Here is a 24,286-nt window from a genome sequence, read left to right on the forward strand (position 1 = left end):
TATATAAATATGACGTGAGCTTCAGTTAGCTTTGACCAGAAACAGCTGGTAGAAATGTCCTGTAGAGAATCAAAAATCAACTTTTGGATATTGTGGTTGTTACTGTCAGTAATTTCTCCAGCTGGTGAACCAAAGACCGATATTTTCTGTCACTGTGTAAAATACTGTCAAAAATAGCTTTAAATAACAGCAGCAACTGATTTGTATTGTCATTGATTAAAATGTTGATTCACACCATAAATACATTGAAGAAGATAAAGTCTGTGATTTTTTTAGTTAAATCTTTAGAATAATTAGGAGCAGCTACCTGCACGATAATGATAGTTTTCTTGTAAGTCAGGTTATAAACAGTTCCTCAACCTGGAGGACGACATCGTCCCTCGACTTGTTTAAGACACAAACAGATATGCTGATGTATTTTGAATCAGACTCTTGACAAAAGAACATAACTGTGTGTTTCATCTAAATCTAATTTCTGATTTTTGGACCCAGAATGATTTCCTGAGAACCCCTGAGGTAAAAACCTGAAGGATCTGCAGCGTCTCGCTCTCTCAGCTTCCTGTCAGGCGTCTGTATAAGTGCTGAGTGACAAGCCGAGGTGTTCGTATCTTCAGAGCCACACGCCGCTTTCACTTTTTTTGGGGTCATGTCGCTCCTCCGAGGGAGGCGGCGGATGCTGGCGATCTGACATGAAGACGTGGCTGATGGAGCTAACGAGGCAGTCGGCTCGTTAGCCGCTAATTGAGCGGTCAGCGCCAAGACTGGAGTTCGCCATCTGTTTGTCAGAGAGGAACATCTTGTCGCTTCGCGCCCGTCGACAGGCCCCTCTCTCCCTCCGTGGTGTGATATTAATAGCTTGAGCTCACAGACGGACGGGAAAAAAATGAAAAAAGAAACTGGAGAAAATGACAAACAGAGGGGGGAGATGGGGAGGAGGGGGGAGACACTAAAAGGCCTGCAGAGGAGGAATCTGCCAGGTCCAGTTAACCCCGACAGGAAGCAGCATGTCAGCGAGCGTCGACATTAAATACTGGAAGTGACGGCGTCTAATTTAAGTCCTTAAATGATCTTTGATGCAGTTAAACTTACAGAAATGGTTCCTCAAAGCGCCGAGGAGACTTTAAACCAGATAACTTTACTTTCATTCTTTCTCTTCTGTCAAAAGAAGAAATCGGTGTCGGCAGTTCCACTTTATTTGCTCGCAGAAATGAGTTGAAAGCTTGAAGAGACGGAGTCTGACTTCTGAAGATTCAACCAGGAGCATCTCCAACTTAAACGCAGGAGAGCAGAGTTAATGTCTCGTCATCGACCTTCAGCTGTTCTGATGATCTTTGTCCAACCATCACTGTTCTTGTGTCGTGATACATCCTGCATTGATAAATTAAACCTGGATGGAGACTCCTGTCATTCAAACAGCTGAAAAATCCCCCAAAATCTTTGTCGTTCTCATTTTAATTCTGGGTATTTGTCCTTTGTTAAGAACAGTTTAGTTTTTTGCTTCAACCTGTGCAGACAAACCTTCATTTATCATTTATTTAGATGTAAAATGTGAATGAAGGCATGAAAGAGAAAGTGAACATGCTGTTATTCTTAGTTCAAATTAGACTCGACATGTTTCATGTCAGAGAGAAAACTGCGACTCCTCCTCTGACGACAGCAGGCTTCATATAGAAGCCACATCACGGTCCGCTCTGTAAAGCACATATATGCGCCCGTACGTGTCATAGTCGCATTATGTTGACATTTGTACAAATCAATTCATATCACGTTCACGTTACATGATTATTACCTGACCTTCAGGTAGAGCGGTGGAGGGGACGCTTTGCTGCAGCTCGAGTTTACAGCTGTTTGTGGTGACAGAAACAAGATGTCTTTTCAACCCGAACCAGGTGGTTATGAGGCTCAAACGCAGCGTAAAGAAATGTACTTTTCCAACATTTATTCTGGTGATTAGGTTAAAAAATAAATAAAAACAATAAGTACATAACAATAAAAGTTGGTGTCATTTCTGTGCCGTCCCTTTCAAACAGCAGATAATCTGAGCGGGAGGATAATCTCTGACAGAAACAATCTGCTCTGAACGAAACAGTTTCTCAGCAGCTCGTCTTCTCTCCAGAGTCGCAGGGCGGACTGTGTGTGTGTGTGTGTGTGTGTGTGTGTGTGTGTGTGTGTGTGTGTGTGTGTGTGTGTGTGTGTGTGTGTGTGTGTGTGTGTGTGTGTGTGTGTGTGTCAGCGCGACGGAGGTGCTAATTTGTTAATGTTCCTTCCGTGAGGAATCTTAATTAGCGTTGTAAGTTTCATGCCTAATTTAGTGATTACGTGCAGGCTGAATGGACTAATGAACATCTCAGGATGTTCCAGTCGCTCCACACCTTTACTTTCTTTTTCTTTTCTTTTTCTTTTTTTTTTTCCACTCACAGAATTAATAGTTGAAAGGTTAACCTTTACACTTCTCTGCTTAATTGTGGTAAAGTATCGAGGATATTTATTGAGTTTGTGGAGCCAAAAGGTGAATGATGTTAGTTCAAGTGTGTTAACGTCTCCCGTGGTAACGGGAAGCTGTGAGGGAGGAGTCTTGGTTATCTTTCAGCATGGTTGTTCAGCCGTCAGTGGAGACCAGTGGGGCCTGATTTATTAAGATGTTCTTAGATTTACAGTTGAACTTCATCTTAAGGTTATTTCCTACAGTTTGCTTGTTGTTGAGCATGAAAAAGCCTCTTTAAAGGCTGAATAGAAAACTAAAAGGTCGCTCTCAAATGAAAGAATGGGGAAAATTGTAATTTGCGGGTCAGCTTCCAAACATCTCGTGTGTTTTTTTTCTCCAGGGTTGGTTCAGTCCCGGTCAGGTGTTCGTCCTGGACGAGTACTGCGCTCGATACGGCGTCCGCGGCTGCCACCGTCACCTGAGCTACCTGAAGGATCTGATGGATTACTCAGAGAACAACGTGCTGGTCGACCCCACGCTGCTGCACTACAGCTACGCCTTCTGCGCCTCCCACGTCCATGGAAACAGGTACACCAGTCAACACTGGTAAAATAGGTCTGAGCTCATGATAACGATAGCTATGGTACACAGGTGGTGCAGGGTGAAGTTCCTGTCCACCGCTGCAGAGACCATGAGGTAACCTCCCAGTACGGCTTTGATTGTAGGTCAACGGAAATTATTCAAATGGTTATTTTTGTTGAATAACACTGTTGAGAGCATCGGTCTCCTTCGTCACACACGGCTCCAGCTATCACTGATTTTAGTGATACTGGATCATATTTTATGAAGAAAATGTTTCCTGGTTTTCCCCCTGATGTCCTCCGGCTGCTCTGCCTCAACTCGCTGTGGTTTACAGAGTTTCCTGAAAGCAACCTGTGACTGCTGCGTTCTGCGGCGACAAGTCATGTTGCACCTGTGAAGGCGCTGCAGACGAGTTTTTGGTGTTGACACTATCAACAGCCTCTACAGACATCATGACAGAGCTGAAGAGAATGTTGCAAGATATGCACCTGCTGGTTGTAGTCAGCCCATCTGGACAGAGGTTCAGCTGTTAGCATTTCACAGCCAGCTGTTATTGTCTCTGGTTCAGGTAACTTTAGCTTTGGCGTGCTGTGACTTTGCACGTAACGTCACATTACTTCAGATGTTTTTTGAAAAGTACAAATACTAAAATAACGTTGCTTTAAAGATCATTACAGAGTCTGAGCAGTGGCTTCCTGCAGCGTCTGCAGTGATGACCTCATCCTTCATGAAGGCATCACCAAAAAAGTTTTGAACAATCGCTCTGTTCTCAGCATCACATTAAACCAAACTGCAGCTGATATCTGTTGTATTACACTGTGAACTAAACCCTCACTCTCAGTGTTATAACATCACATTAACAGAGTCATGATACCGTTTCAGTGGACGTACGTGAATATGCTCAGTTACTTTGTGCGTAAAGCATCAGAGCACTTCTGTGAGCAGACTGTAATTTGAACTTTACATTATTCTGTATTCTTCACTGAGCACAGATGCTCTTTTTCAGCCACACACAGTCTGAATCCAAATGTCTGAACTTCCACACACTTTACAGACGTCGTTTGTGGCACACAATCATGAAGTCTGGACGGTTGAGCGCTCTCCAAAGACACGTTACAGCGAGTCGAAGCAATGAGTCGACTCTGGGTGCAGATTTCACCCAAACTGTGAGAATTATAACACAAAGAGGGTCAACGAGTTTATATTAAATGTATTTGAAGACTTCTTTTATTATATACTTTAAACATAATATACTTTTTTTGACAAAATAATCTTGACTCTCGTTTGTGTGTTTTGTTAAATGAATGGACCTAAAAGCTGGATGTGATTTTCTCAAAGTATTTCCAAGGACGAGAATGATCGTCCGCACTAAAAGGCTCGACGCCGTCAATAGCAAATTCATTTATTTGTTCAGATCCGTTCAGATAAATACTCAGAGGTGGGTCACAGGTTCAAGATCTCAGCATTGATTGCGTTCATGGCAACGACTGGAGATACAATCGCATTCACAGGTGACGGTGAACACGTCAGACGCGTCACATGACCGGACACTTTCCGGCATGCGTGAAAGGAAAACACCTCTTTGCGGATATAAAAAACATTGTCATGGTTAAGCAGCATTTTTGAGACCACTCATAGAGAATATGTCTGATTAAAGGTTAATAGCGCCGCTCCAGGGCTTTGTCTTTTAAACATCAACAAATGTCGGGTTTTTTGGCGTTTACTGAAACGCTCGCTCCAGTTTTTCCTGGGAGGTCCGTCCTTTCAGGGCAGCCTGGCTTCAGTCACCTTCAGGCCTCCGCTGATGGCCAGTAAACTATATGAGCAGCAGCAGTGTCTTTTAGCCACTTGTTGGCATCAGCGTCGCTCCAGCAGTTCAGTTCTCCACTTCACTCCCGGCAGCCCCCTCGCTTGACTCCCCGGCTGGTAATTACTGATATCTGTGCTTTCTCTCTTTGTCGACTCATTTAGTCAATTAGAAAGTGTAATGATTAGCTTCTCCAGTAAATCGCCAGATATAAATTGGGTGGTTGGGGGCTGGGGAGGGGGTACTAGAATTGGCTTTTTGTCAGTTGGAGCTCTAATTTGAATAATTGATGCCCATTCAGGGCTCCTGGAGCTGCCTGAGTGGGTGTGGATGGGAAAAAAGAGGGTTTTGGATGGCTGGCAGGCTCGGAGGTGGAAAAAAAACAAACTTAATTACAGAACTCAAGTTTTCCCTGGAGGGCTGCTCGAAGAGACGAAAAACTACGTCAGGAGGCAGAGAGGACAAAGAGAGACGCTACAGAATGATCAACAGAAGAGTACTTGACTAATACTTCAAGGCGATATATTGAGAGTGTCAGACTGTGCTTTTCTCATGAAAACTCTCCTCTGTTCTGACGGAGAGAAACCTTCATTGAAGATGTAAATATCTTTCTGATATGTGAAAAGCCTCCCACGGGTGATGTCAGATTTTCAAGGTTCGTTGGAGACTTTTTAACCCTCGATGGGCCAAGATCCGTTTAGATAGGTGTCATTGTCAACTTCTACATATATGTTTTTATTCACAAGTTCAAAAGAATGATTACATTTTCTTTGTGTGATGAAAGATTTCCATAACTTTGGTTTTTCTTTTACGAGTTCGACTTTGGCTCAACACATTTTCATCTCCTTTCTTTATGTTTTATCAATGATCGTTTATTCTCAGGTGCTGAGGTTAGGCCTTTTTTTATCTTTTCATGATGTCAAGAGTGAAAACAGCTTTTTAAAAAGAAACACTTATCTGTTCCCCCAACGTCCACTGGTTGATTCTGTGTCACGCTGCCAAGTGTTTTCACACAGAAAATCCTTCAGCAGTCAAACACTTTATTGTTTAGAGTGTTTTACCAACATTTTTCATGTTTTACAGCAGTTTCTCTCAACACAACACATTTCTCTCTTTACTTTACAAGTCTTAAGGATTTTGCAGTGCATTTAACTGTATAGTGAATACAAGCCAGAGGTGGCGAAAGTCCACACATTCTTTCTCAAGTAGAAGTACTGATTCAGCTTCTTTCCTCCAGTAAAAGTAATAGAGTCCAGGCTCTGACATGTACTCAGAGTATCAGAGTAAAAAGTCTCCCTCTGAAGGACATTTGTGGTCAAAGCTAACTGAAGCTCACGTCATATTAATATAATTCAAAGACTATTAAAGTTAAAGGTAGAATCAGTAGGATTTGTCCCAGCTGTTCCTGAACGCACCACAAAGATAGTTGATTGTTGAGTCTCATTCCCAGGACGTCAAACAGCCACATGTTGGGTTGGTAAAGCGTCCCGAGCAGCAACAAAGTGAGAAAATAGGAAAATCTCTGCAGATACGAGACACTAACACGCCTTTTCTCCCCATTCCAGCCTCCCTCTCCGTCTGTTTACGTCTTCTTACGTCTTTGTTTCGTCACGCAAATGAAATCTATCCGTCCATTTCCTGCTAGTGAAACTCACTTTGGAGACTCATATCTGCAATTTCATCCTTTCTGTCACGACCCTAGGTGAGGGATGAAACATAGATCAATCCACCAAAAGCTTTGCCTTCTAGCTCGGCTCCCTCTTCACCCCAACTATCCGATACCACGCTTGCATCGCCGCTAACGCCGCATCAATCCGCCTGTTGATCTCACGCTCCATTTTATCCTCGCTCGTGAACAAGAACACAAGATACTTCAACTCCTTGACTTGAGGCGGCAACTCACTCTCAACTCAAAGGGAAAACCAACAATCTCCTCCTCCCAGCTGCACCTTGAGATCCTATAGATGAAAAATGCAACGCAGAAGCTTTGGAGATCGGAGCCTGATTGTTAAAACCAGCTCGCTCAGCGTGGTTTGAGACAGTTTTATTCAGATTTTGAAGAAGCTCCAAGCTGCATCATCAGTATCTATGTCAGACAGCTGGTTTGACGTCACACTGTATTGTAAAAACAAGTCTGTTAAATTGTACCTGAGTTTATCAGGAGACATCTGAAATGATCAGTGTCCATGTGGCTGTTGAGGTCGTTATTATTTTGTGGCGCCGGACCTGATGGAACAGCTACACCTGCGCAGGTGACGCAGCGCTGACACTTTGATTTGTCTCGTACCGGTCTGTGTGGGTCTGATGAGACGGGTGTGTTTGAACTGGGATCGGGGTTAAAGGAGCATTACCAGAGCCGGAGGGGGGAGGCGGGGGCGTCGGGTCCGCTCGCCTCCCTCTCACCTGTCACGTCCGATCTCGTCCTCGCCGAGCCGTCTCCACCACACTGACGCGGGATGTGACAGGAGCTTTTACCTCCCCCAACCCTTCACACAACAACCTCCCGTCTCCACAGAGGTGACACACATGATCACCTGCCACTCAGCTTAATCTCCTTTCCACACCTCTTAAGGTGAAGTGGCGTCCACCCCCGGTACCCTGCCACGCTGCTCGCAGAGCTCGACTCGTGACGACTCCTGTCAACTGACATCAGAACCGAGCAGCCGGAGGGTTTGGTAGGATCCCGCGGGCGGATATGGTACTTATCGTTTACACTTGAGCCACATGGAGTGTAAACACACAAACCTGAGTCTACAGACCCCCTCCTCCCCTCCACGGGCCCACCCCCCCCTCCACGGCCCCGGAGCAGCGCTGACAGCAGCCTCGCCTCCAACGCGCTCGCTTCATTTAGCAGCAACAATGTGTCTGAACCCCGACAAGCTGTCGCATCGCTCCCCAACTCGGCCGTGTGATTCCAAGCATGAACACACATCTGACTGGGTTTAATGGCACAGTACGGAGAGCTACCAAACCAAACACCACACCGTGTCGTGTTTCTACACACTCGCCCGCGCTTTACGTCTGGCTTCCAGCCAATTTGTTGCCTCGTCCGATTTGTTTTTTTCTGCCGTAATTCGATTCAGAGGAAGTGGAAGGTGTGAGTGACATTTAGGGGAGCGTCACATGTCGCCCGAGAGCTCCTGATGAGCTCTTTGTGACGATTTCAGCTTCCAACACACTGAAGTGATTGAAGTAGCAACCTTCATCTCATCTGTGCTGTTGTGATATTTCTCCTTTCTGGAGTTTTTTCACAGGAATGCAGCATAAAGTGCTGGAATGGTGCATTGTTGTGCAACTTTATCGATTGGAAAATTCACTTCTCCATTCAGTCGTCTCTAGATTTGCCTGTGACCACAACCTGCACAGATCAGTCCTGAAAACCAGCACCGAGACGAAAGGTGTGTTTTTTTTCTCTTTTTGGAGAACAACTCGACAATCACCCCTGAGGGCAAAATAGGAAATTCTTGCACTTCATTCATTATAATCCTTTAAAAGACGAGAACTGAAGACCTCTGTTGTTGGGTTTATTTTCAGAATGCTTGTTTGAATTTAAAAACAACTAAAATAAGGAAAATCTTTGATATGATTAAAGATTCGGTCCGTAGAGTCGTCTGTGTGTACAAACAGGGAAAGAAGAGGAGAAAAACTGGAACCTCTAAACAAAATTCCTCCACTTTGTCAGCACATGAGGTTGTTTTTAGAGATGAAATCTGAGTTAATGAAATGAAAAAATGATCAGTTTTGGGATGTTTTCTGCTTCCTGTCTTCGTCTCGTATCATTTTAAACTGAATGTGTTTGTTTTTAACTGCTTTTTGGACAAAACGAGACATTTGAGGATGTCGCTTTGGACGTGATGACGGATTTTCACTTTATTTTCTGCCATTTTAAAGTCAAAGCAATTTATTAAAATACAGCAATCGAGACCAATCGGTGATAGAAGAATCGCTAGTTGAGTCATTTTATTAGATCTAAATATTTCAGTGCGGCAACAACCATTAGGCAATTAATTAAACATTTTCTTTAAATGTCTCGAGACAGTGTCAACTGATATCTTATAGAAAAAAAAGACGCAGTAATTGAAAGTTATTTGCGCTAAAAATAGTAAAAGTCGAGCTCCACCTCTCGTACACTGAGCCGTAGTGTAACAAGTAACATGAGAGCTGCAAAACTGATCAGTCAGTTTTATTTTCTGCCACCTCGCTGCACATGAAACCAAAACTCTTTGTTTGAGGAAGATGAACAACTCGGATTACAGGACAGCTGGCATTAACTGTGAGGGCTTGGAGCCTCGGGGCATCCATCCATCCCTCCACCTCTACGCCCCTCCACCTCTACATCCATCCAGTCATCGAAGTCCTCACGTCTTCATTCGTCGTCCCGGAGCGCAGCGAGTCCCGTCGGCTGCTCCCACATGAAAGCGAGCTTTTCTTCTTGCCTTTACATGAGTGAGCACACACACGCTCCTCCCAACAACTCTGCTCTCTGTTCCCTCAGGATTAACTGGTGCTTGTTAAATAGGGGTTGTGGGAAGTGGTGGGGGTGCGATGGTGGGGGTGGTGTGATGGTGGTGGTGGGGCGGTGTGGTAATGAATTGACAGATTTGGGGAACAACAGGGTTTAGAAGTTGTGCTAACAAGTGCTGTTGTGCGGAGAAAGCTGCCTCTCATTACAGAACAAATGGAGGAGAGTGGAGCTGAAGAGAGGCGCCGATGTTCTCGCACAATACACGACCACTTCCTGTTGTCACGCTGCACCTCACCCGCCTCCACCCTCCCAACACCAACCTGTTCCTCTGGAAACTCAACATGCCAAAAAAAACATTTAATGTCGTTCAATTACAGTATTTTTTATTTTAGTCTTTCCATTTTTTTATTTATGTAATAAAATTGAGTTATTTTCTGAAACTTTATTCTTATTTAATTGTATTTTCTGTATTTTTATTCAATTTTGTGTAACACGAGTCTGTGATAGATTTATTATATCTTTATATAACATGACATTATTCTTGTTTATATTTCATTTTAATTTAATGTATTTTATATATTTGAATTATATTTTATTTTATGTAACTTGCTGTCACGAAATTTCACATATTTTAGCTTAAATTTTAGTTTTTTCTGCAGTTATTTTATTTAATATTGTATCTTATGTTATTTTTATTTGATGTAACAACGCTTTTTTATGTAATTCTGTATCATTGTGTTACTTTATCTAATAAATTACATTATGAATTATATTATTTTATGATTTTATGTTCAGATTCTCTATCTGGGATTAAATGACACAATGCTGAAGCATCACATTACATTTTTTTCTGGCATTTCTTTCTTTTTTATTTATTTATTTAATCATAACCAGGCTGCATTATCGATGAGTTACGTCTGTCTTATATATTCTCCGTGCTGTTTGCTGTCAAGTAGACGTTTGTTCTCAGTGATTCCTGGTTAAATAACGTTTATTATTATTATTATTATTATTGCAATATTTATAATTCACAGTAATAATCAGTCACTGTTCACTCTCCTCATCTCACCTGGCTCGCTCTCTGCAGAGCGTCAGACTCTCAGCTTCTCCTTTCTCGTCATGTTTTTTTATTTATTTTTTCTCATTTTTTTTTTTCATTTTTTTTACTTCGGAGAGTCAGGAACACGCCGTGAGGAGCTCGGCACAGTTGTTGGTACTCGAGGCGCGGCGGTCAGGGGCTGAACCAGCGAAGGCTTTTATAAGAACAACTCATTAACAGACAACCTCCTCGCTTCTTCCCTCCAGCGACCGCAAGTGCCGTTTGGAGAGGGTTCTTTTCTCTTTCAGCTGCACAGAGAAAGCCCAGAAAGTCAAGGCTGGTCGCTCTGGGTACTGATTGCATTTTTTCCTCTTTTTTACCAGAGTGCCTATTCAGACGAAGGCAAGAAGGGAATGAAAGCTTTACAAACATTAATGAAGCGCTCAACTAACAGTTTTTTCTTTGTCGACTCTCCTCCTGCTGGCCAGGATGAGTTGTGGAGGAGGAAGAGGAGCCTGAGCAGCTCTCTGTTTGATTGGTTGACTTTGAGGTCAGTGTGGAGGGTTTGGCTGCTTTATCAGTTAGTTTGGTGAAAACAAGCCAGTCAAACTTGTCAGAAAGAAAACCAAAGACAGAAAAACAGGCTCAACATTTTGTTTCATTTTAGTTTTTTTACTTTTGTAGATGCTTTCATATGAAAAACAAAAGAAGATCGCTGCACCAACATCACCTGCATGTCTCTGACTTCTTCATGTTTTGGACCTTTAACCTACTATCAGAAAAGTTTTGGTGTTTGCAGCGATGACGTCTTTTTAAGAGGGGTCTCCGGGGTTGGATGTTTGGTAATTCAAATTCTCAGAGTGGAAAAGAGTTTTATTTTCCAGAGTAGAGGTAAATAAACCACAACCCAGGCCTTTATTTGAAACAAGCTTATATTTATCATATAAAATGTTGTTTTTTTTAATTATATTTCTATCTCTAAATACTATTTTCTAAATTAATTCATATTTTTTGTTTCCCGTTTAACAGAAACACTCGTCTTATTTACAAGTTCATTTCTTCTACTTGTCTGTTTTTTCAACCACTGTTAAGCTACTTTCTGCAAATGTTTCACACTAAACTGGCAATAGACAAGTTTTTTTTACTTTGATGTATCATCATAAATGTCAATTGCACAATCAGTGACATCTAGTTCTGGCTAGTTCTGATGGCGCTTCTCGGGCCTCGTCAGTGGCATTTCGGCCGACTGAGCGTGTTGAATCACTCCGCCTGGCCTCTCCGGTGCCATCTGAAACTTTTAATCAGATACGATCTCAATGAGAAGAGGCTATATCAGCGAGAGTGGTGTGATGAGTGTTCGGTTTCCTTTTTTCAATAACGAATACAGACTACTGCCACCTGGTGGCACGGAGAGTTTTTCCCTCCCAGAACGTACAAGCTGGTTAGCCATCAGCCGTAGTCTTCGCGGTGCGTTCAAGTGCAGCTTTTAGAGACTCGGGCGGCGTGAGACGGCGCAGCAGTTTCCCTTTTATTGCCGTTAGTTCTTTGGTGTCAGTTTGGTGTATCTGGGTTTAGAGTGGTTCCCTATAAACCTCACTTTCGCTGTGCTATTTTGTCTGCCAAAATCTCCAGAGAAAATGATGCTGCCTGGCGATCCTGTCAGGCTGGCAGCCTGGCACCACTTGTATCTGCTTTTAATGTTAACTGTGCAGATCCGGTCATCAGTGTGGGAGCTGGTTTTGGAGCCGCTCTCCACATTCTGTTGACCTCCCACTGCAGGCGGGGACAACCAGTCGGACACTAGAGCCAGAAACACAGCCGTCATTCACACAGTGCGCACTCCTCAGTTATCAATTTATTCATTTTTTGATTGATGTGTAAAAGCCGTTTAACCAACTCACCAGAGAGAGAGAGAGAGAGAGAGAGAGAGAGAGCATACTGAGCGGAGGGTGAAGCTCTAATTTGACTTAATGTGATTTTGTGTAATTTGATGTAATGAATGTCTGCATTCATTAACCAGTGTGTTGAGCTGAACTGCAGACTGGACTCACTGACTCTGTCTCCATTCACGTGTTGCATTAAAGACTGTTGATGGAAACGTCATAAAAACCTCTTTAGTTTTGCAAATACAGTTTTTAGTCTCTTTGAGGTGGTTTCTGCCTTTTACCAAAAAGAGTTAATGCACTTTACAGGAGATGGAAACAACGTTCTGATTTAGCAAACATAAACACTGATCAGCTGTTTCTTAGACCAGACTTTTAATGTCAATGTAAACATGTTAGTCCGACTGAAATCGTACTAAATCGAATTTCTCATAGTCGGACTAACACACCCAGGTAATGCTGTTGGAAGTCGATTTGCTCTTTCATGTATACGCCTTAGTCGGACCTGAACTGGCCCCTGTGTTCTGCAGATGCACCACAGTTCCCGCGCCGGGCATTGACCCGGAAGTCGTCCGTGGCATAAATCCTTAGCAGGAAGCCTTGAAAAACAAACAAAGAAGATGGCGACGAAGGTATCAACATGCCGAGTGCTAGAGCAAGAAATACACATTCCTGGACCATGTTCTCACCGCTCGCTGTGCAGCCGCTTCTTAACTTGTCTGGTATGTGATGTCAACTGGGTGAAGGTCCAGAAGCAACTAGCTGAAACGCTGCATATCCACCTACCGGGGTGGAGTTGGACATACAGTACTTCCATCAATAAATCGATTCTCCCCTGGTGCTTGTGTACTGGGACTGGCAGCCGTCCAATTAAATGGCCTAATTGAGTTGTGACTGTAGCTCGTTTGTACCCGAGCCAGTGACAGGAGGCGCCTCCATCCCGGCTAAACGAGCAAGTACATCACTCAAGAGAGGGAGCATCGTTACCGACAACTATTTTACCAGGTGTTCCTGAGCCCATGTAGTAATATCCTGATGCTCCGTCAAACCCGATCACCTGTTTACCTGTGGAATGATCCAAACAGGTTTTAATTGCTCCTGTCCCAACATCTTTGAAAATTGTTGCCACCATTGAAATCACGATAAGCACATATTAAAAAATAAATAAATGAAGTCGATGAGGTAAAACATTAAATATCTTGTCACTGTAGTGTTGAGTATTTGTAAAAACAAGATAAGAAATGATTCTGGTTGATTTATGTCTCTGATCTGTAGTCCAGAGGTGAAGATGAAAGTCAGCTGACTGCGTCCTGTGTCTGATGTTTGTGTCCCTTCAGGCCTGATGGGATGGGGACGGTGAGCGTGGAGGAGAAGGAGAACTTTGAGGCCGTCAGGTGTCGTCTCATGGCTCTGCTGGAGAACCAGATCACACATTTCAGGTATGAACATCTTGTTGATCTTGTGAAAGCCAGAGGGTTTCATTTCTGTACCATGTGGGAATTCAAACACATCCATCACTTCAATAGTTTTGGTTTTACTTCTCCAGTATCTGACATCTGGTTAGAGCTGCTCAGAATATTTTAAAAAAATCACATTAAAGACATTAACAGCAGCCTCGTCAGCTCTCCTTCCACAGACACTGAGTGTGTTTACATGTGCAACAGCATCATCATCATCTTCATGTTTTGATCAGGTCGATTGTAAACATCATATCACAAATCAGAAACCTGGATAAGACACAGGATGTTTGCAGGGGCATCATCATCATCTCAACTTGCGTAGTAGTTAGACGGTAAAACAAAAATACGGCAATGCCTGATATTGTGATGAGATAAATGTGTCAACATCTGACTTCAGTAATGCAAAAGATAATCTTATTATTAACGTTATATTTGGTGATTATGGCTGAAACTGGGGAAGGATGAGGGGTTAAACTGGGCCAGTACTGGCAGCTTGTGGATTAAATACAGAGGATCTGAAGATGCTCGCTGCCCAGTTCGTCCTTCCAACCACCGGACCAGACGCGATCGCCCCGGGACGAGAGGGAAGAGAGCACGAGAGCCTGGCGATCCCAGCTTGAACCAGTATATACAATATTAATTATATACAATAAGTTGTGGCTTTTCTTTCACTCGCTTCCAAAACAAAGCTGATCAAGATGTTTATGAGAAGAGGCTCATGCAGCTTTTGTCCACAGGGGCCAACAAAATCAACACAGTATGAATGCTGCTCCTAGCTGCTTCAAGAAAAGGACGTTTTTACAACCCTGACACGTCTCTTCGTCAAGTACAGAGGATTGACTTGTTTGATTCTGTGTTGTTCTTTACTTAATGGAGGGAAGAGAGCGAATATGTTGTGTTGTTGTGTGTCTTTTTCTCGTCTTTCATTGTGTAATCAGTGACCCTTCAAATGCAGGTTGCTTCGATGGACTTTGACAGACAGCATGTTTTGCTAAACGTGACGTGATTCGAGGAAAAAAACGGCCAAAACATATAAAACCAGCGGTATGCTCCTTTAACTCCATCATAATAAACCCGGGCACTCTGGGTATTTTTAGCCCGTTCAGCAGCACACAACAGGTGCAGGACATGCGTCGGCGGCGGCTGATGAGACCTCCCTGCATCTGCGTGCTGCTATTCAGCGCCGCCGCCGCCGTGTGAACACATTGTCAGCCCGGTGTGAAAGCGACAGCCTCGAGACCTTGAGCAACACTCGTCTGAATGGACCTGCGCCATTAACTGTCCCCAAGCCCGGCTCTTTAGACCCTTCACGCCTGAGAGGGGCCCTCCATCTGGCCCCAGAGTGGAGAGGAGGGGCCGGTCGGGGCCGAGGAGGGGGGTCGATCAGCGGGAGTCATTACTGACTCACCTCGACAAGAGGCTAATGCTGGTAAACAATGGCCGGGACAATGCTGGGATTATGCTAATGTCCCCCGGACAAGAGCAGGATTTCCACAGTTTGGTTTAGATTAAAGCTGAGCTCAGCCACTAAACATTCATTTAAGGTTATAAATGTTAACTAAAGCTGCTCGTCTTTACCGCCTTTAATGATTATCATCCCGTCTTACACAGGGAGGAGATTATCTGAAGACCAACTCATCGCTGTGGATCTGTTCTTTCATTTAACAGTCGAGTCTCTCCACAACTAGAAATAAAGTTTGTTTATTTTGGTGTCATGGACAAACCCTCTAACACCAAGTATACACCACATGGACATAAGTATGTGGACACCTGAACAGCCTCCGCTCTGCGTTTCTTCTGCGGAGATTTGATCCCATTCAGACACGACAACAACTGTGAGGTCCAAGCGCTGGTGTCGGTCGATCAGGTCTGGCTCCTAGTCGGTGATCCAGTTCATCCTGAAGGTGTTGGATGGGGTTGATGGGGTCAAGCTAAGCTACCGTCTGCAGTACACATACTACATGTAACAGTATGTGCTTTGTAAGGGCTGATGAAGTCCACACATTGTTTCCTCCAGTAGAAGTACAGATACAGACTCTGGCAAAAGTAGAAGTACTGATTCAACTTCTTTACTCCAGTAAACGTAATTTGTCCCAGCTGTTCCTGAACGCACCACAAAGATAGTTGATTGTTGAGTCTCATTCCCAGGACGTCAAACAGCCACATGTTGGGTTGGTAAAGCGTCCGAGCAGCAACAAAGTGAGAAAATAAGAAACTCTCTGCAGATACGAGACACTAACACGCCTTTTCTCCCCATTCCAGCCTCCCTCTCTGTCTGTTCACGTCTTCTTACGTCTTTGTTTCGTCTCGCTGCGTCTGCCGTGCGTGATGTGCTCTGATAGGTTGATGACGCCAAATAAAAATAATCAATAATTCACCTCAAATGCATCAAACTAAAGTAACGAGTCTGTTTTGAAAATGTGAGGAGGAGAACGTTCAGATGATTGTGTTCAGATGTAGAGAGGAGAAGTCAGAAGCTGTCAAATATGCAGCTGAAAAAAAACCAACCCTCAGTTACTTAAATAATACGCAACAAGTCAAGGTAAAGTGTTGTGACTGTCTGTGAGGCTCCACACAAACACTGTTGGTATTTTTACTTAATGACTACTTAACTTAATAATTTACATTTTTTCACAGATGAGAATTAGTTTTTCCTGCTGCAAATGTCACCGACTGACGAATGAACGTGAATGAATTATATTCACCCCAAACAACATTACACGTTTCCGGCTCGTTAATGGATTTGAATCTTTCATTTAAATGAACATCATGAACTCGTGACTTTACCTTAAGCATGAACTGAAGTCTGTCCCGATAATGTTTTTAACTTTGTTATATTTTTTTTTCTTTTGTTTTTTTCCCACTCGTGTCAGCGTGAAGGAACAGGACATCTGCCTGTAGGTTTTTGTCCAATAAATGGCTGACCTGCGTGACCGCGTGCCTTTGTTTATTTAGTTCTGTTCACTTGTCAATTAGCAACGTGAAACCTCCTTGAACCGCCTCGCCTGCGCTCAGATGGAGCTGGAGGTGAGAAAAGCTTCCTTCATCAGTGTAATTAGATGAAAGGAAGCAGCCATCTGTTGACGCTGACTGACGTCTTTCTGCCGCTGCTTCCATCTTCCTATTCTTCTTATTCTTATTCTTCTGTTTTTTTTTTTCACGCAGTCGTCCTTGAGATTGTTTCTAAATGTGATGACCGCCCACGTTTTTTTTTTTGCATCTGTAGGTACTGCTTTCCCTTCGGACGACCAGATGGGGCCCTGAAGGCGACGCTCTCCCTGCAGGAGCGGGTACAGGAACACATTTAATTACTTCTGCTTTTCAAACGTCGTTGCATTCGTGCAAACTTCCTGTGTGGGTTTTCACAGAGGCTCAAAAATGTTTCAGGATCTCAGTTCATGTGTAGAGGCCACATCTGTCACATCATGAGCTCGTAGAGATCAGTTAACCTCACACAATGTGTCTCCTGCAGCTCCTAACGGGCTCGGACCCTCCTGGTACTTTTCTAAATATCAACTGAGAAAGAAGTGATTTTCTACATGAGGAAAGTTGATGAAGAGCTTTAACTCTTTGGCCTAAAAGTATTGGTTTTGGTCAGCTCCGAGTGTTTCCTGCGTGATAACTAACAGCTTGTCAGATAAACCGTTCTGTTTTTCTGTTCTACCCTGAACAGAACCACTGCAGCTTCATTGAGATGTGGTTGTTTGTGGTTGTTTCAGGTTTTGATGAAGGACATCACCACTCCCGTTCCTCCAGAGGAGATGAAGAAAGTGGTGCAGAAGTGTCTGGAAAAATCAGCTCGGATCAACTACAGTCAGCTGATCGACTACGCTCAGATCAAAGGTGACGGGTTTATTTTTAACGATTCACGTCAGCTCAGTTCTCGTAGTGCCTGACCCCAGATCAGTCAGTCCCTGCCAGTCAGAAACGTTGTCCTGCAAGTGGCGGGTGAGGAAATTCATGTATTCATTAGAATCCAAAGGGTTAATCCTCTCAGGAGCAGGATACCAGCAGCGTTTGGTGGTGAACGATGTGGTTTAACCATCAGCTGAGGTTTATGGGAAATGTAGTCATGTTTGAATGTTTGTGTTTCCGTCCCGGGTGCTGCGTTTCGGACCTTCAGTGGACACTCAGGCGGCTCCGGAGAAAAGGCTGGAGGACATGATGCGACTGGGAGAGCTCTGCATCGAGGTCCTGCAGCAGAACGACGAACATCACTCTGAGGTATTTTATTTATTGTTTTAGAGCCAGAGAGCTCGTCACACTGTGCAAAGACAATGTGCTGGTTTCTGAAAGGTGGCGAACGTGAAGACTTCTCATCGACCTTTTGTTTTTATTCTACAATCGCAAGTTGTGGTGGGACGTAGCACCTCCAAACCTTTGAGCGATCACCAATAATAATAATAACAAGAATACCCACCTCCTAAGCAGTGCCGAGGTGCCCTTGAGCAAGGCAGTGAACTTCTAAAAGCATGTAATAAAATAAAACCGAATGGAAGATGCATTTATATGTTTTTAACGACCCTGTCTTGAGTTGGAGGCCACCCGGGCTGAACCATGAATCCAGTAAGAGCTCGAGTGTTGATGGTGTGAAAACTTTTATCCGAGTTAAAGAAAACACGACTTCTCCGTCTTGTTTGTGTCACATTCATTACAGGAACATTTTAACTCTGCCACTCTCTTTTTTTCTCCTTCTTTTCTCTTCTGAATGACGGGAGCAAAGATTCCACGAGTCGCTTGATCATTTCATTAACATTCTTGATCACTTTTCGCAGCAACTGTCCATTTTCTTCCCTCTGCCTTTGTTGGCAGCGCTCACGCTGAAGTGGCAGATGACACGGCAAGTGGCGGCGCTGCATTAACATCTGCGGCGGAGGCACGATGAAAACAACGCCCACGGCCCATATGCACGCGGCGTTTCTTCGCCGCGGTGTAAAACTGATCAATCATAGGTGTTGAGACGTGGCAGTTTGATCGGCCCTAAGTGGCAGCGTGGCGCTCAGGCATCTGTTTCTGAGCTATTAATAACGGGCCGCGCTCTGCCGCTGCCATGACGACCGCTGAATCTCTGCTCTGATGTTAATTACAAATTAGAGGCTTTTTGTCGGAGCGCCGCCACAAGCTGTCACAGCTTAAATTTAGAGATGAAGCATAATTGTTTCCTCGGCTACTGTCGGCGTCGACAGCGTTCTTCCGCCGTCTCTGGTTTTTGTTGTTGTTTATTTTCTGTCAGTTTTTCATTACGACGATGTCAAAGTAACGAGCAGGCGTGTCAGTCCGTTCATTTCTTTTAAAGGACTTTTCTACTACTGCGTCTGATACGGCTGAACTTTAACTCGAGTTCACTTTCACTCTTCTCCCTCGCTGACAAACCAACAAGCTGCAAATATGCAAGTTTAGCTCATTTACAAAATGTAATTGCTCGACAGAAAAATGTCTCGTATGTCGTCGAAAAGTCCATCGTCAGTTTCTCAGCGTGATCTGGAGGCTTCAAGTTTGCACGTCGCACTCGTATAAGTTACATAGTCGACCTGGATTGGCTTCAAACCACAGGAGTTGTTAGAAAATGCAGCAGGTACGTCCAGAAGTGCAGAAGGACGAATAAAGAAGAAGAATCTTGTTCATAAACACAAAACATATAAAATCTTGACATCAAAAGGTTTGAAAAAGGTCAGAATCACTTATTATTTATCTGACTGTCTGTTCTTTGTTTCTCTGTTTATTCCACCGTGGGAAGGGAAGAGAGGTAAGTTAGTCGTCATCCTCCGCTCATGTTTGTGTTGTTGTTGATCTCCAGGTGTCATTTTAAGTGTTTTTATTACACTGTGTATGAAATAATGTGTTTCTGACTGAAAAACATAAACACACAGAGGGTGAAGCGTCTCTGTGGCTTTAAGGTTCGGACTGAATTATGAGTTTTTCTTGAGGACACACGACTTCTCGCCATCGTTTTTTTATGGTAATTCTTATTTGTTGGATTGTGTTCATGTTGGAGACACAAACATATCAAATCAGTTTAATTTATATCGCCCAAAATCACAATCTGTACGGTGAACGACATCCACTGACCTTTAACCCTCGACCAGTGGGGTAAAACTTACTTCAGCCGTACAGATTTATTTTGTTTCACTGTTTTTGAGGACGTCACCTGAGTTATAACGCATATGTTTAATCTGAATCTGACAAAAAGTTATCAATTCACTGCTTCCTGATTGATCAGCAATGGAAAGTGAACATCCAGCAGGACATCGGGCCAAGTTAAAACAACATATTTGTTAATCTTAGCATTCAGCCGCTTTCGAGCTAACACTGCTGTTTGACAGTGTCACACCAGACGGGCGGGAAAGCGTAAAATAACCTTGGACACATTTTTTTTTAAGCCTGTAAGTGAAATGGATCGAATCAAACAGAAGCTAGAAAGAAACGTTAGCTCACGGATAATGATACGTGTTGTTCTACGTCGATCGGTCAGGAAGTGGTGAAACGATGAACGTATGAACACCTGAGCGCACATTTAATCTGTGTGACTCCAGAAGAAAATGTCCGCCTCGTGCACATGGTGTTAACTCATGGTCATAAATCCTCGGTCACATTCAGCTGACTTCACTTAAAAAAGCTCCTCATTGTCGCCTCGGCTCTCCTGCAGTCTCCTTCACCTTCCAGATGCTCTCTCAACAACATGGAAAATATTCAGTAATGACACTTTCTCACATTTTCTTGGACAAAATTGTCGGTGTGAGGAAACGGAGACGCTCGTGTCCTTGGTGGTACAATACGTACATTAGGCCCTTTAAAGCGCTAAACGATCGCCTGCTCCTTTTAAAATAAAGAGATGTTCTGGTTGTAAACAGGCCGGAGCTGTTTATGACTCCATCACTTCTTCCATTTGTCTTCCTGTCGCTGCTTCTCTCCCGTCTTCTGTCCCTTGTCGCGTCCTTGTCCAGTGTTGTTTCTTCTTGTTTTGCTCTCTGACACTTATCCTTTGTTTTCCTCGATTTATCCCGTCCTCCTTCTTTAATCTCTCCTCTCATCTTTATCCCCTCGCTGTCTGTTTCACTGTTTTTCCTCTTCCTTTGTTTTTACTTTGCTTCTTTCTTCATTTCTTCTAATCTTCATTTCCTTTCTCTCTTCCCCCTTGTTTTCCTCGTCTCCTCCTCCCTTTCCTTATTTTCTTTCCATTCTCTTTCTTCTTAATGTCGTCCATCCTTTTTTTCTTCAGTCTTTGTTTCTACCCATCCTTCTTCTCTTTTGTTCCCCACTTGTTCCTTTATTTTTCTTCTTCTCCACTAATCTCCCTCGTCATCCCTTTGTTTTTTACCCTATTTTTCCTCAGTTTACTTCTCTCTTTATCCCTCACTACTTATATCTCCATCCCTAATTATTCCTATTTGTCTGTTTTCCTCCCTCTTCCTTCTTAACTTCTTTCTGTTATTCATCCCCTCTTCTTCTGTCTCTTCTTCTGTCTCTTCTTCTCTCTCTCAGTCCCTAGTCATCTTTTATTTTCCCTTTTTTGTTTCCTACTTCATTCAAATTTTTACCTCCCTTTCATCACTTGTCATCTCCTTTATCTTCATCCCTTCTTCTTCCATTCACTCCACATTTAATCGTTTCTTTCTTTCTTTCATCCTTTCTTTCTGTCTTTCTTTCTTTCTTTCTTTCTTTCTGTCTTTCTTTTCCCTTGTTACTTTTCTGATACCTCCCCTACTTTCTACCATTTCTGTTTCTTCTCTGGATTATTCCCCTTTTCTTTCTTTTTTTTGGTTTCTTTTTATTTGTGTCTTGACATTATTCTCACCTTGGCACTCTTGTTTTTTTCCGTCTCTTCCAGTCCTCCTGTCTTCATGTTTATCTGTCCTCACGTGTTTTTCTCATCTTAACCTCCTCTTCCAACCTGTTTTTTCCTTACTTTCCTTTCTTCATGTCTATCTTTCCTCCATCCCGTTTTTCTCCCACCATCACTCCTCTGATCGATTCTTCCAATCACATTTTAATCCGTTCTTTCCGTCACTTCACATCCGCCTCTCTTCCTCCTGAATCCTCTGCTGATTTCTTCTTCTCTCCTTTCCTCTTTCTCTCCGTCTCTCTTGATGGACTGATGGCAGCGTTTATTTTATATTCAGCCTTCATTGAAATGGATGAATCGTCAGGCTGGTTTAATTCGTTGTCAGTCACGGGGAAACTGAAAAGGCCCGTTTGAAAGGATGAGACGTCCTGCAAGGCCACGAGTGAGAGCCGCTGCCGTGTCACTTCTCTTTCTCTCTGTCTTACATCTCAGCCTCTTCTTCCTCCGTCGTACACAAATACTGACCTCGGTGCATCAGCGCGCGACTCGGTGCCGGTTGCACTTTTCTCTCAGATGTCCTTTACCTGTCAATAGCAGCGGTCACCTGAGCGGGCTGACCTCAGTCCACAGGAGAGGCACGCAGCAGCACTTCTGGCCTTTTTTTCTTTTTCCTTAAAAGCAACAACAGTCACAGCAGCTGAAGATTTCTCACATCTGCCTCCATTTATTTAGATTTCTGCAGCTTTTAACAGGTCAGCTTTATTAATCATGTCTGATCTGGTCATCTGGACCTTTACAAGACAAACATCACACACAGGAAGTGAGACAGACTGTGCATAAAGAAGTGTTTAACCTCCGTGGACATTTTCACCTGTAACTGTTTTACATCAAATCAAAGTAGCTTTTTCAAAATGTAGCTTTTTTGACGTTAAACAACCAAAAAAGATCCTTAAATGTCGAAGGTAAAAACAGAGTTTGTAATAGTTATCACACGCATGTCTGTGTCCCAAAGCTAAGACAACTTCCTGTTAAATTCCTTGACTCTTTGTCTCACCTCGTCCTCCTCAGGCTTTCTCGTGGTGGCCGGAGCTGATGGCTGAACACGCCGAGACGTTTCTGTCTCTGTACAGAGCCGACATGGACGGCGCTCTGCAGGTCCAGCCCGTCGACTCGTGGGACAGCTTCCCGCTATTCCAGCTCCACAACAACTTCCTGCGGACCGACCGTGAGTCTCGTGATGAACACATCAGACTAGACTCACCACCTCCGTCATCCAGATTTAAGAAATGTGACTTCAGCACAACGAGGTGTCCCACCAAGCAGCACAAACCTCCTGAAGCTTCCTAAATAAGCTTCATTTAATTTGATTGAATTCACAAAATGTAAACTTAAATAATTTAAAGACGGCACAGCTGGAGCTGAAAGCTACGTTTTGAAAGTATCCAACCCTAAAAATTCGACCTCTCCCTGCAGAGTTCAACAAGCTGTCTCTGCTTTTTTAAGTTTAATAAGTACATAAATAAACAACCGCGTTAAATGCCACAATCATATCAACTCAAGCTAAATGTGTCTTCTATCTATCATACTTTCCTGCAACCAATTTCTGTGATGAGTAGTATAAATATAGTTGTATCACATCTAGAAGTTATTTGATGCTGCGTAAAAAAAACACTGAGTGATACAGATCTTGCTAAATATAAACACAGAGCCCCAAAACCCACTTTTTATGATACTTTGACTGAAGGTTTCTACAGGAAGGATTATTTGAATTTCCTTGAAACTTGTTTATTGCAAAGAAGTACTTTTATATAGAAAGAAATTTAGCTCAGAGGGCCAAAATCCATGACATCAACTGGGAAAAGTTCTGGATTTTTGGGTGTGTTGGCATTGAATGACCCATACAGTGAGGGAGAAGACCCGTGTCGACATCGGTGAGGCTTTTCAAAGGGTGGAGAGACCTCTGAGAGTTGACGGGGCTGAAGAAGGATGCAGAGGTTTCTGTGTTTCTGCTTGACCGGTGGTTAATTTTAGTGTTGCAATGTTTCACAGAACCGTCCCTGACAGTCTGGGGGGGGCCGGGGGGTTTCTATCAACAGTCTTTCCCCACAATCAGTGACTATAATGTGAGTAAGTTGATACCGATCCATAATTATTCAGCCCACAGTGGAGCTAGCTAGCTTCTCCTCGGTCTCTTCAAGCAGCAGAAGATCACGACGATCAGAGCCAGCTCGGATTGGCTCTGATGGACCGAAGTGCCTCTGATCACCTTGTTAATGCGACCAGCACGCGGCTGTAACGAGCTCGTTCAGAGCCACAACTTGGCGATGTAACAGTACAAAACTGATTCATAATAAACGTGATGATGGAAGTTCTTGAACCTTCCTGCTCCAAACCTGTTTTGCTCAGTGCGACATTTCAAACTGAGAGCAAGATCTTCAAAATCACCTGACTCTCGCTCACCGCTCTGTTTTTACTCTGAAGATATAACCTTTTTTTGTCTTGCTGCAACACAATCGGTACAATTGTTCCCGTCAGAATGAACTCCTATTGTTTCATTTACTTGGTGGAAATTCAACATGGAAGGTTTTTCTGTGATTTGTGCCGCTGACAAACTGAGTGTCAAACACAGTTCAGTGTGTAATTTCCTGCTGTCTGTAATCACAGCTCTACTCTGCCAGTTTCTGTGGGCTCCCAACCAACAAGTGTGTGCAGCAGTCAGATCATCCTACACACACACACACACACACACACACACACACACACACACACACACACACACAGAGCTGTTCAGATTTTTCTCCAAATTAAATTCTGTCAGTTTTTCTCTGCGGTGGGAAATCTG

At 43.4% G+C, this 24,286-nt stretch overlaps 1 protein-coding gene across 1 annotated transcript in view; it reads left to right on the forward strand.

The window, feature by feature from the left end:
- The window catches only part of cadps2 (Ca++-dependent secretion activator 2), a 184,293-nt gene that overhangs the window by 116,025 nt on the left and 43,982 nt on the right, over positions 1-24,286 (forward strand). Inside the window, exons 13-18 of the mRNA XM_073472131.1 lie at positions 2,826-3,013; positions 13,539-13,640; positions 16,888-16,951; positions 17,381-17,504; positions 17,785-17,885; positions 22,513-22,669. Coding sequence (XP_073328232.1) covers positions 2,826-3,013; positions 13,539-13,640; positions 16,888-16,951; positions 17,381-17,504; positions 17,785-17,885; positions 22,513-22,669 — 736 coding nt within the window. The remainder of the gene's footprint in view (positions 1-2,825; positions 3,014-13,538; positions 13,641-16,887; positions 16,952-17,380; positions 17,505-17,784; positions 17,886-22,512; positions 22,670-24,286) is intronic.

The sequence above is a fragment of the Pagrus major genome, chromosome 8 (genome assembly GCF_040436345.1).
Source record: "Pagrus major chromosome 8, Pma_NU_1.0".
Classification (NCBI taxonomy): domain Eukaryota; kingdom Metazoa; phylum Chordata; class Actinopteri; order Spariformes; family Sparidae; genus Pagrus; species Pagrus major.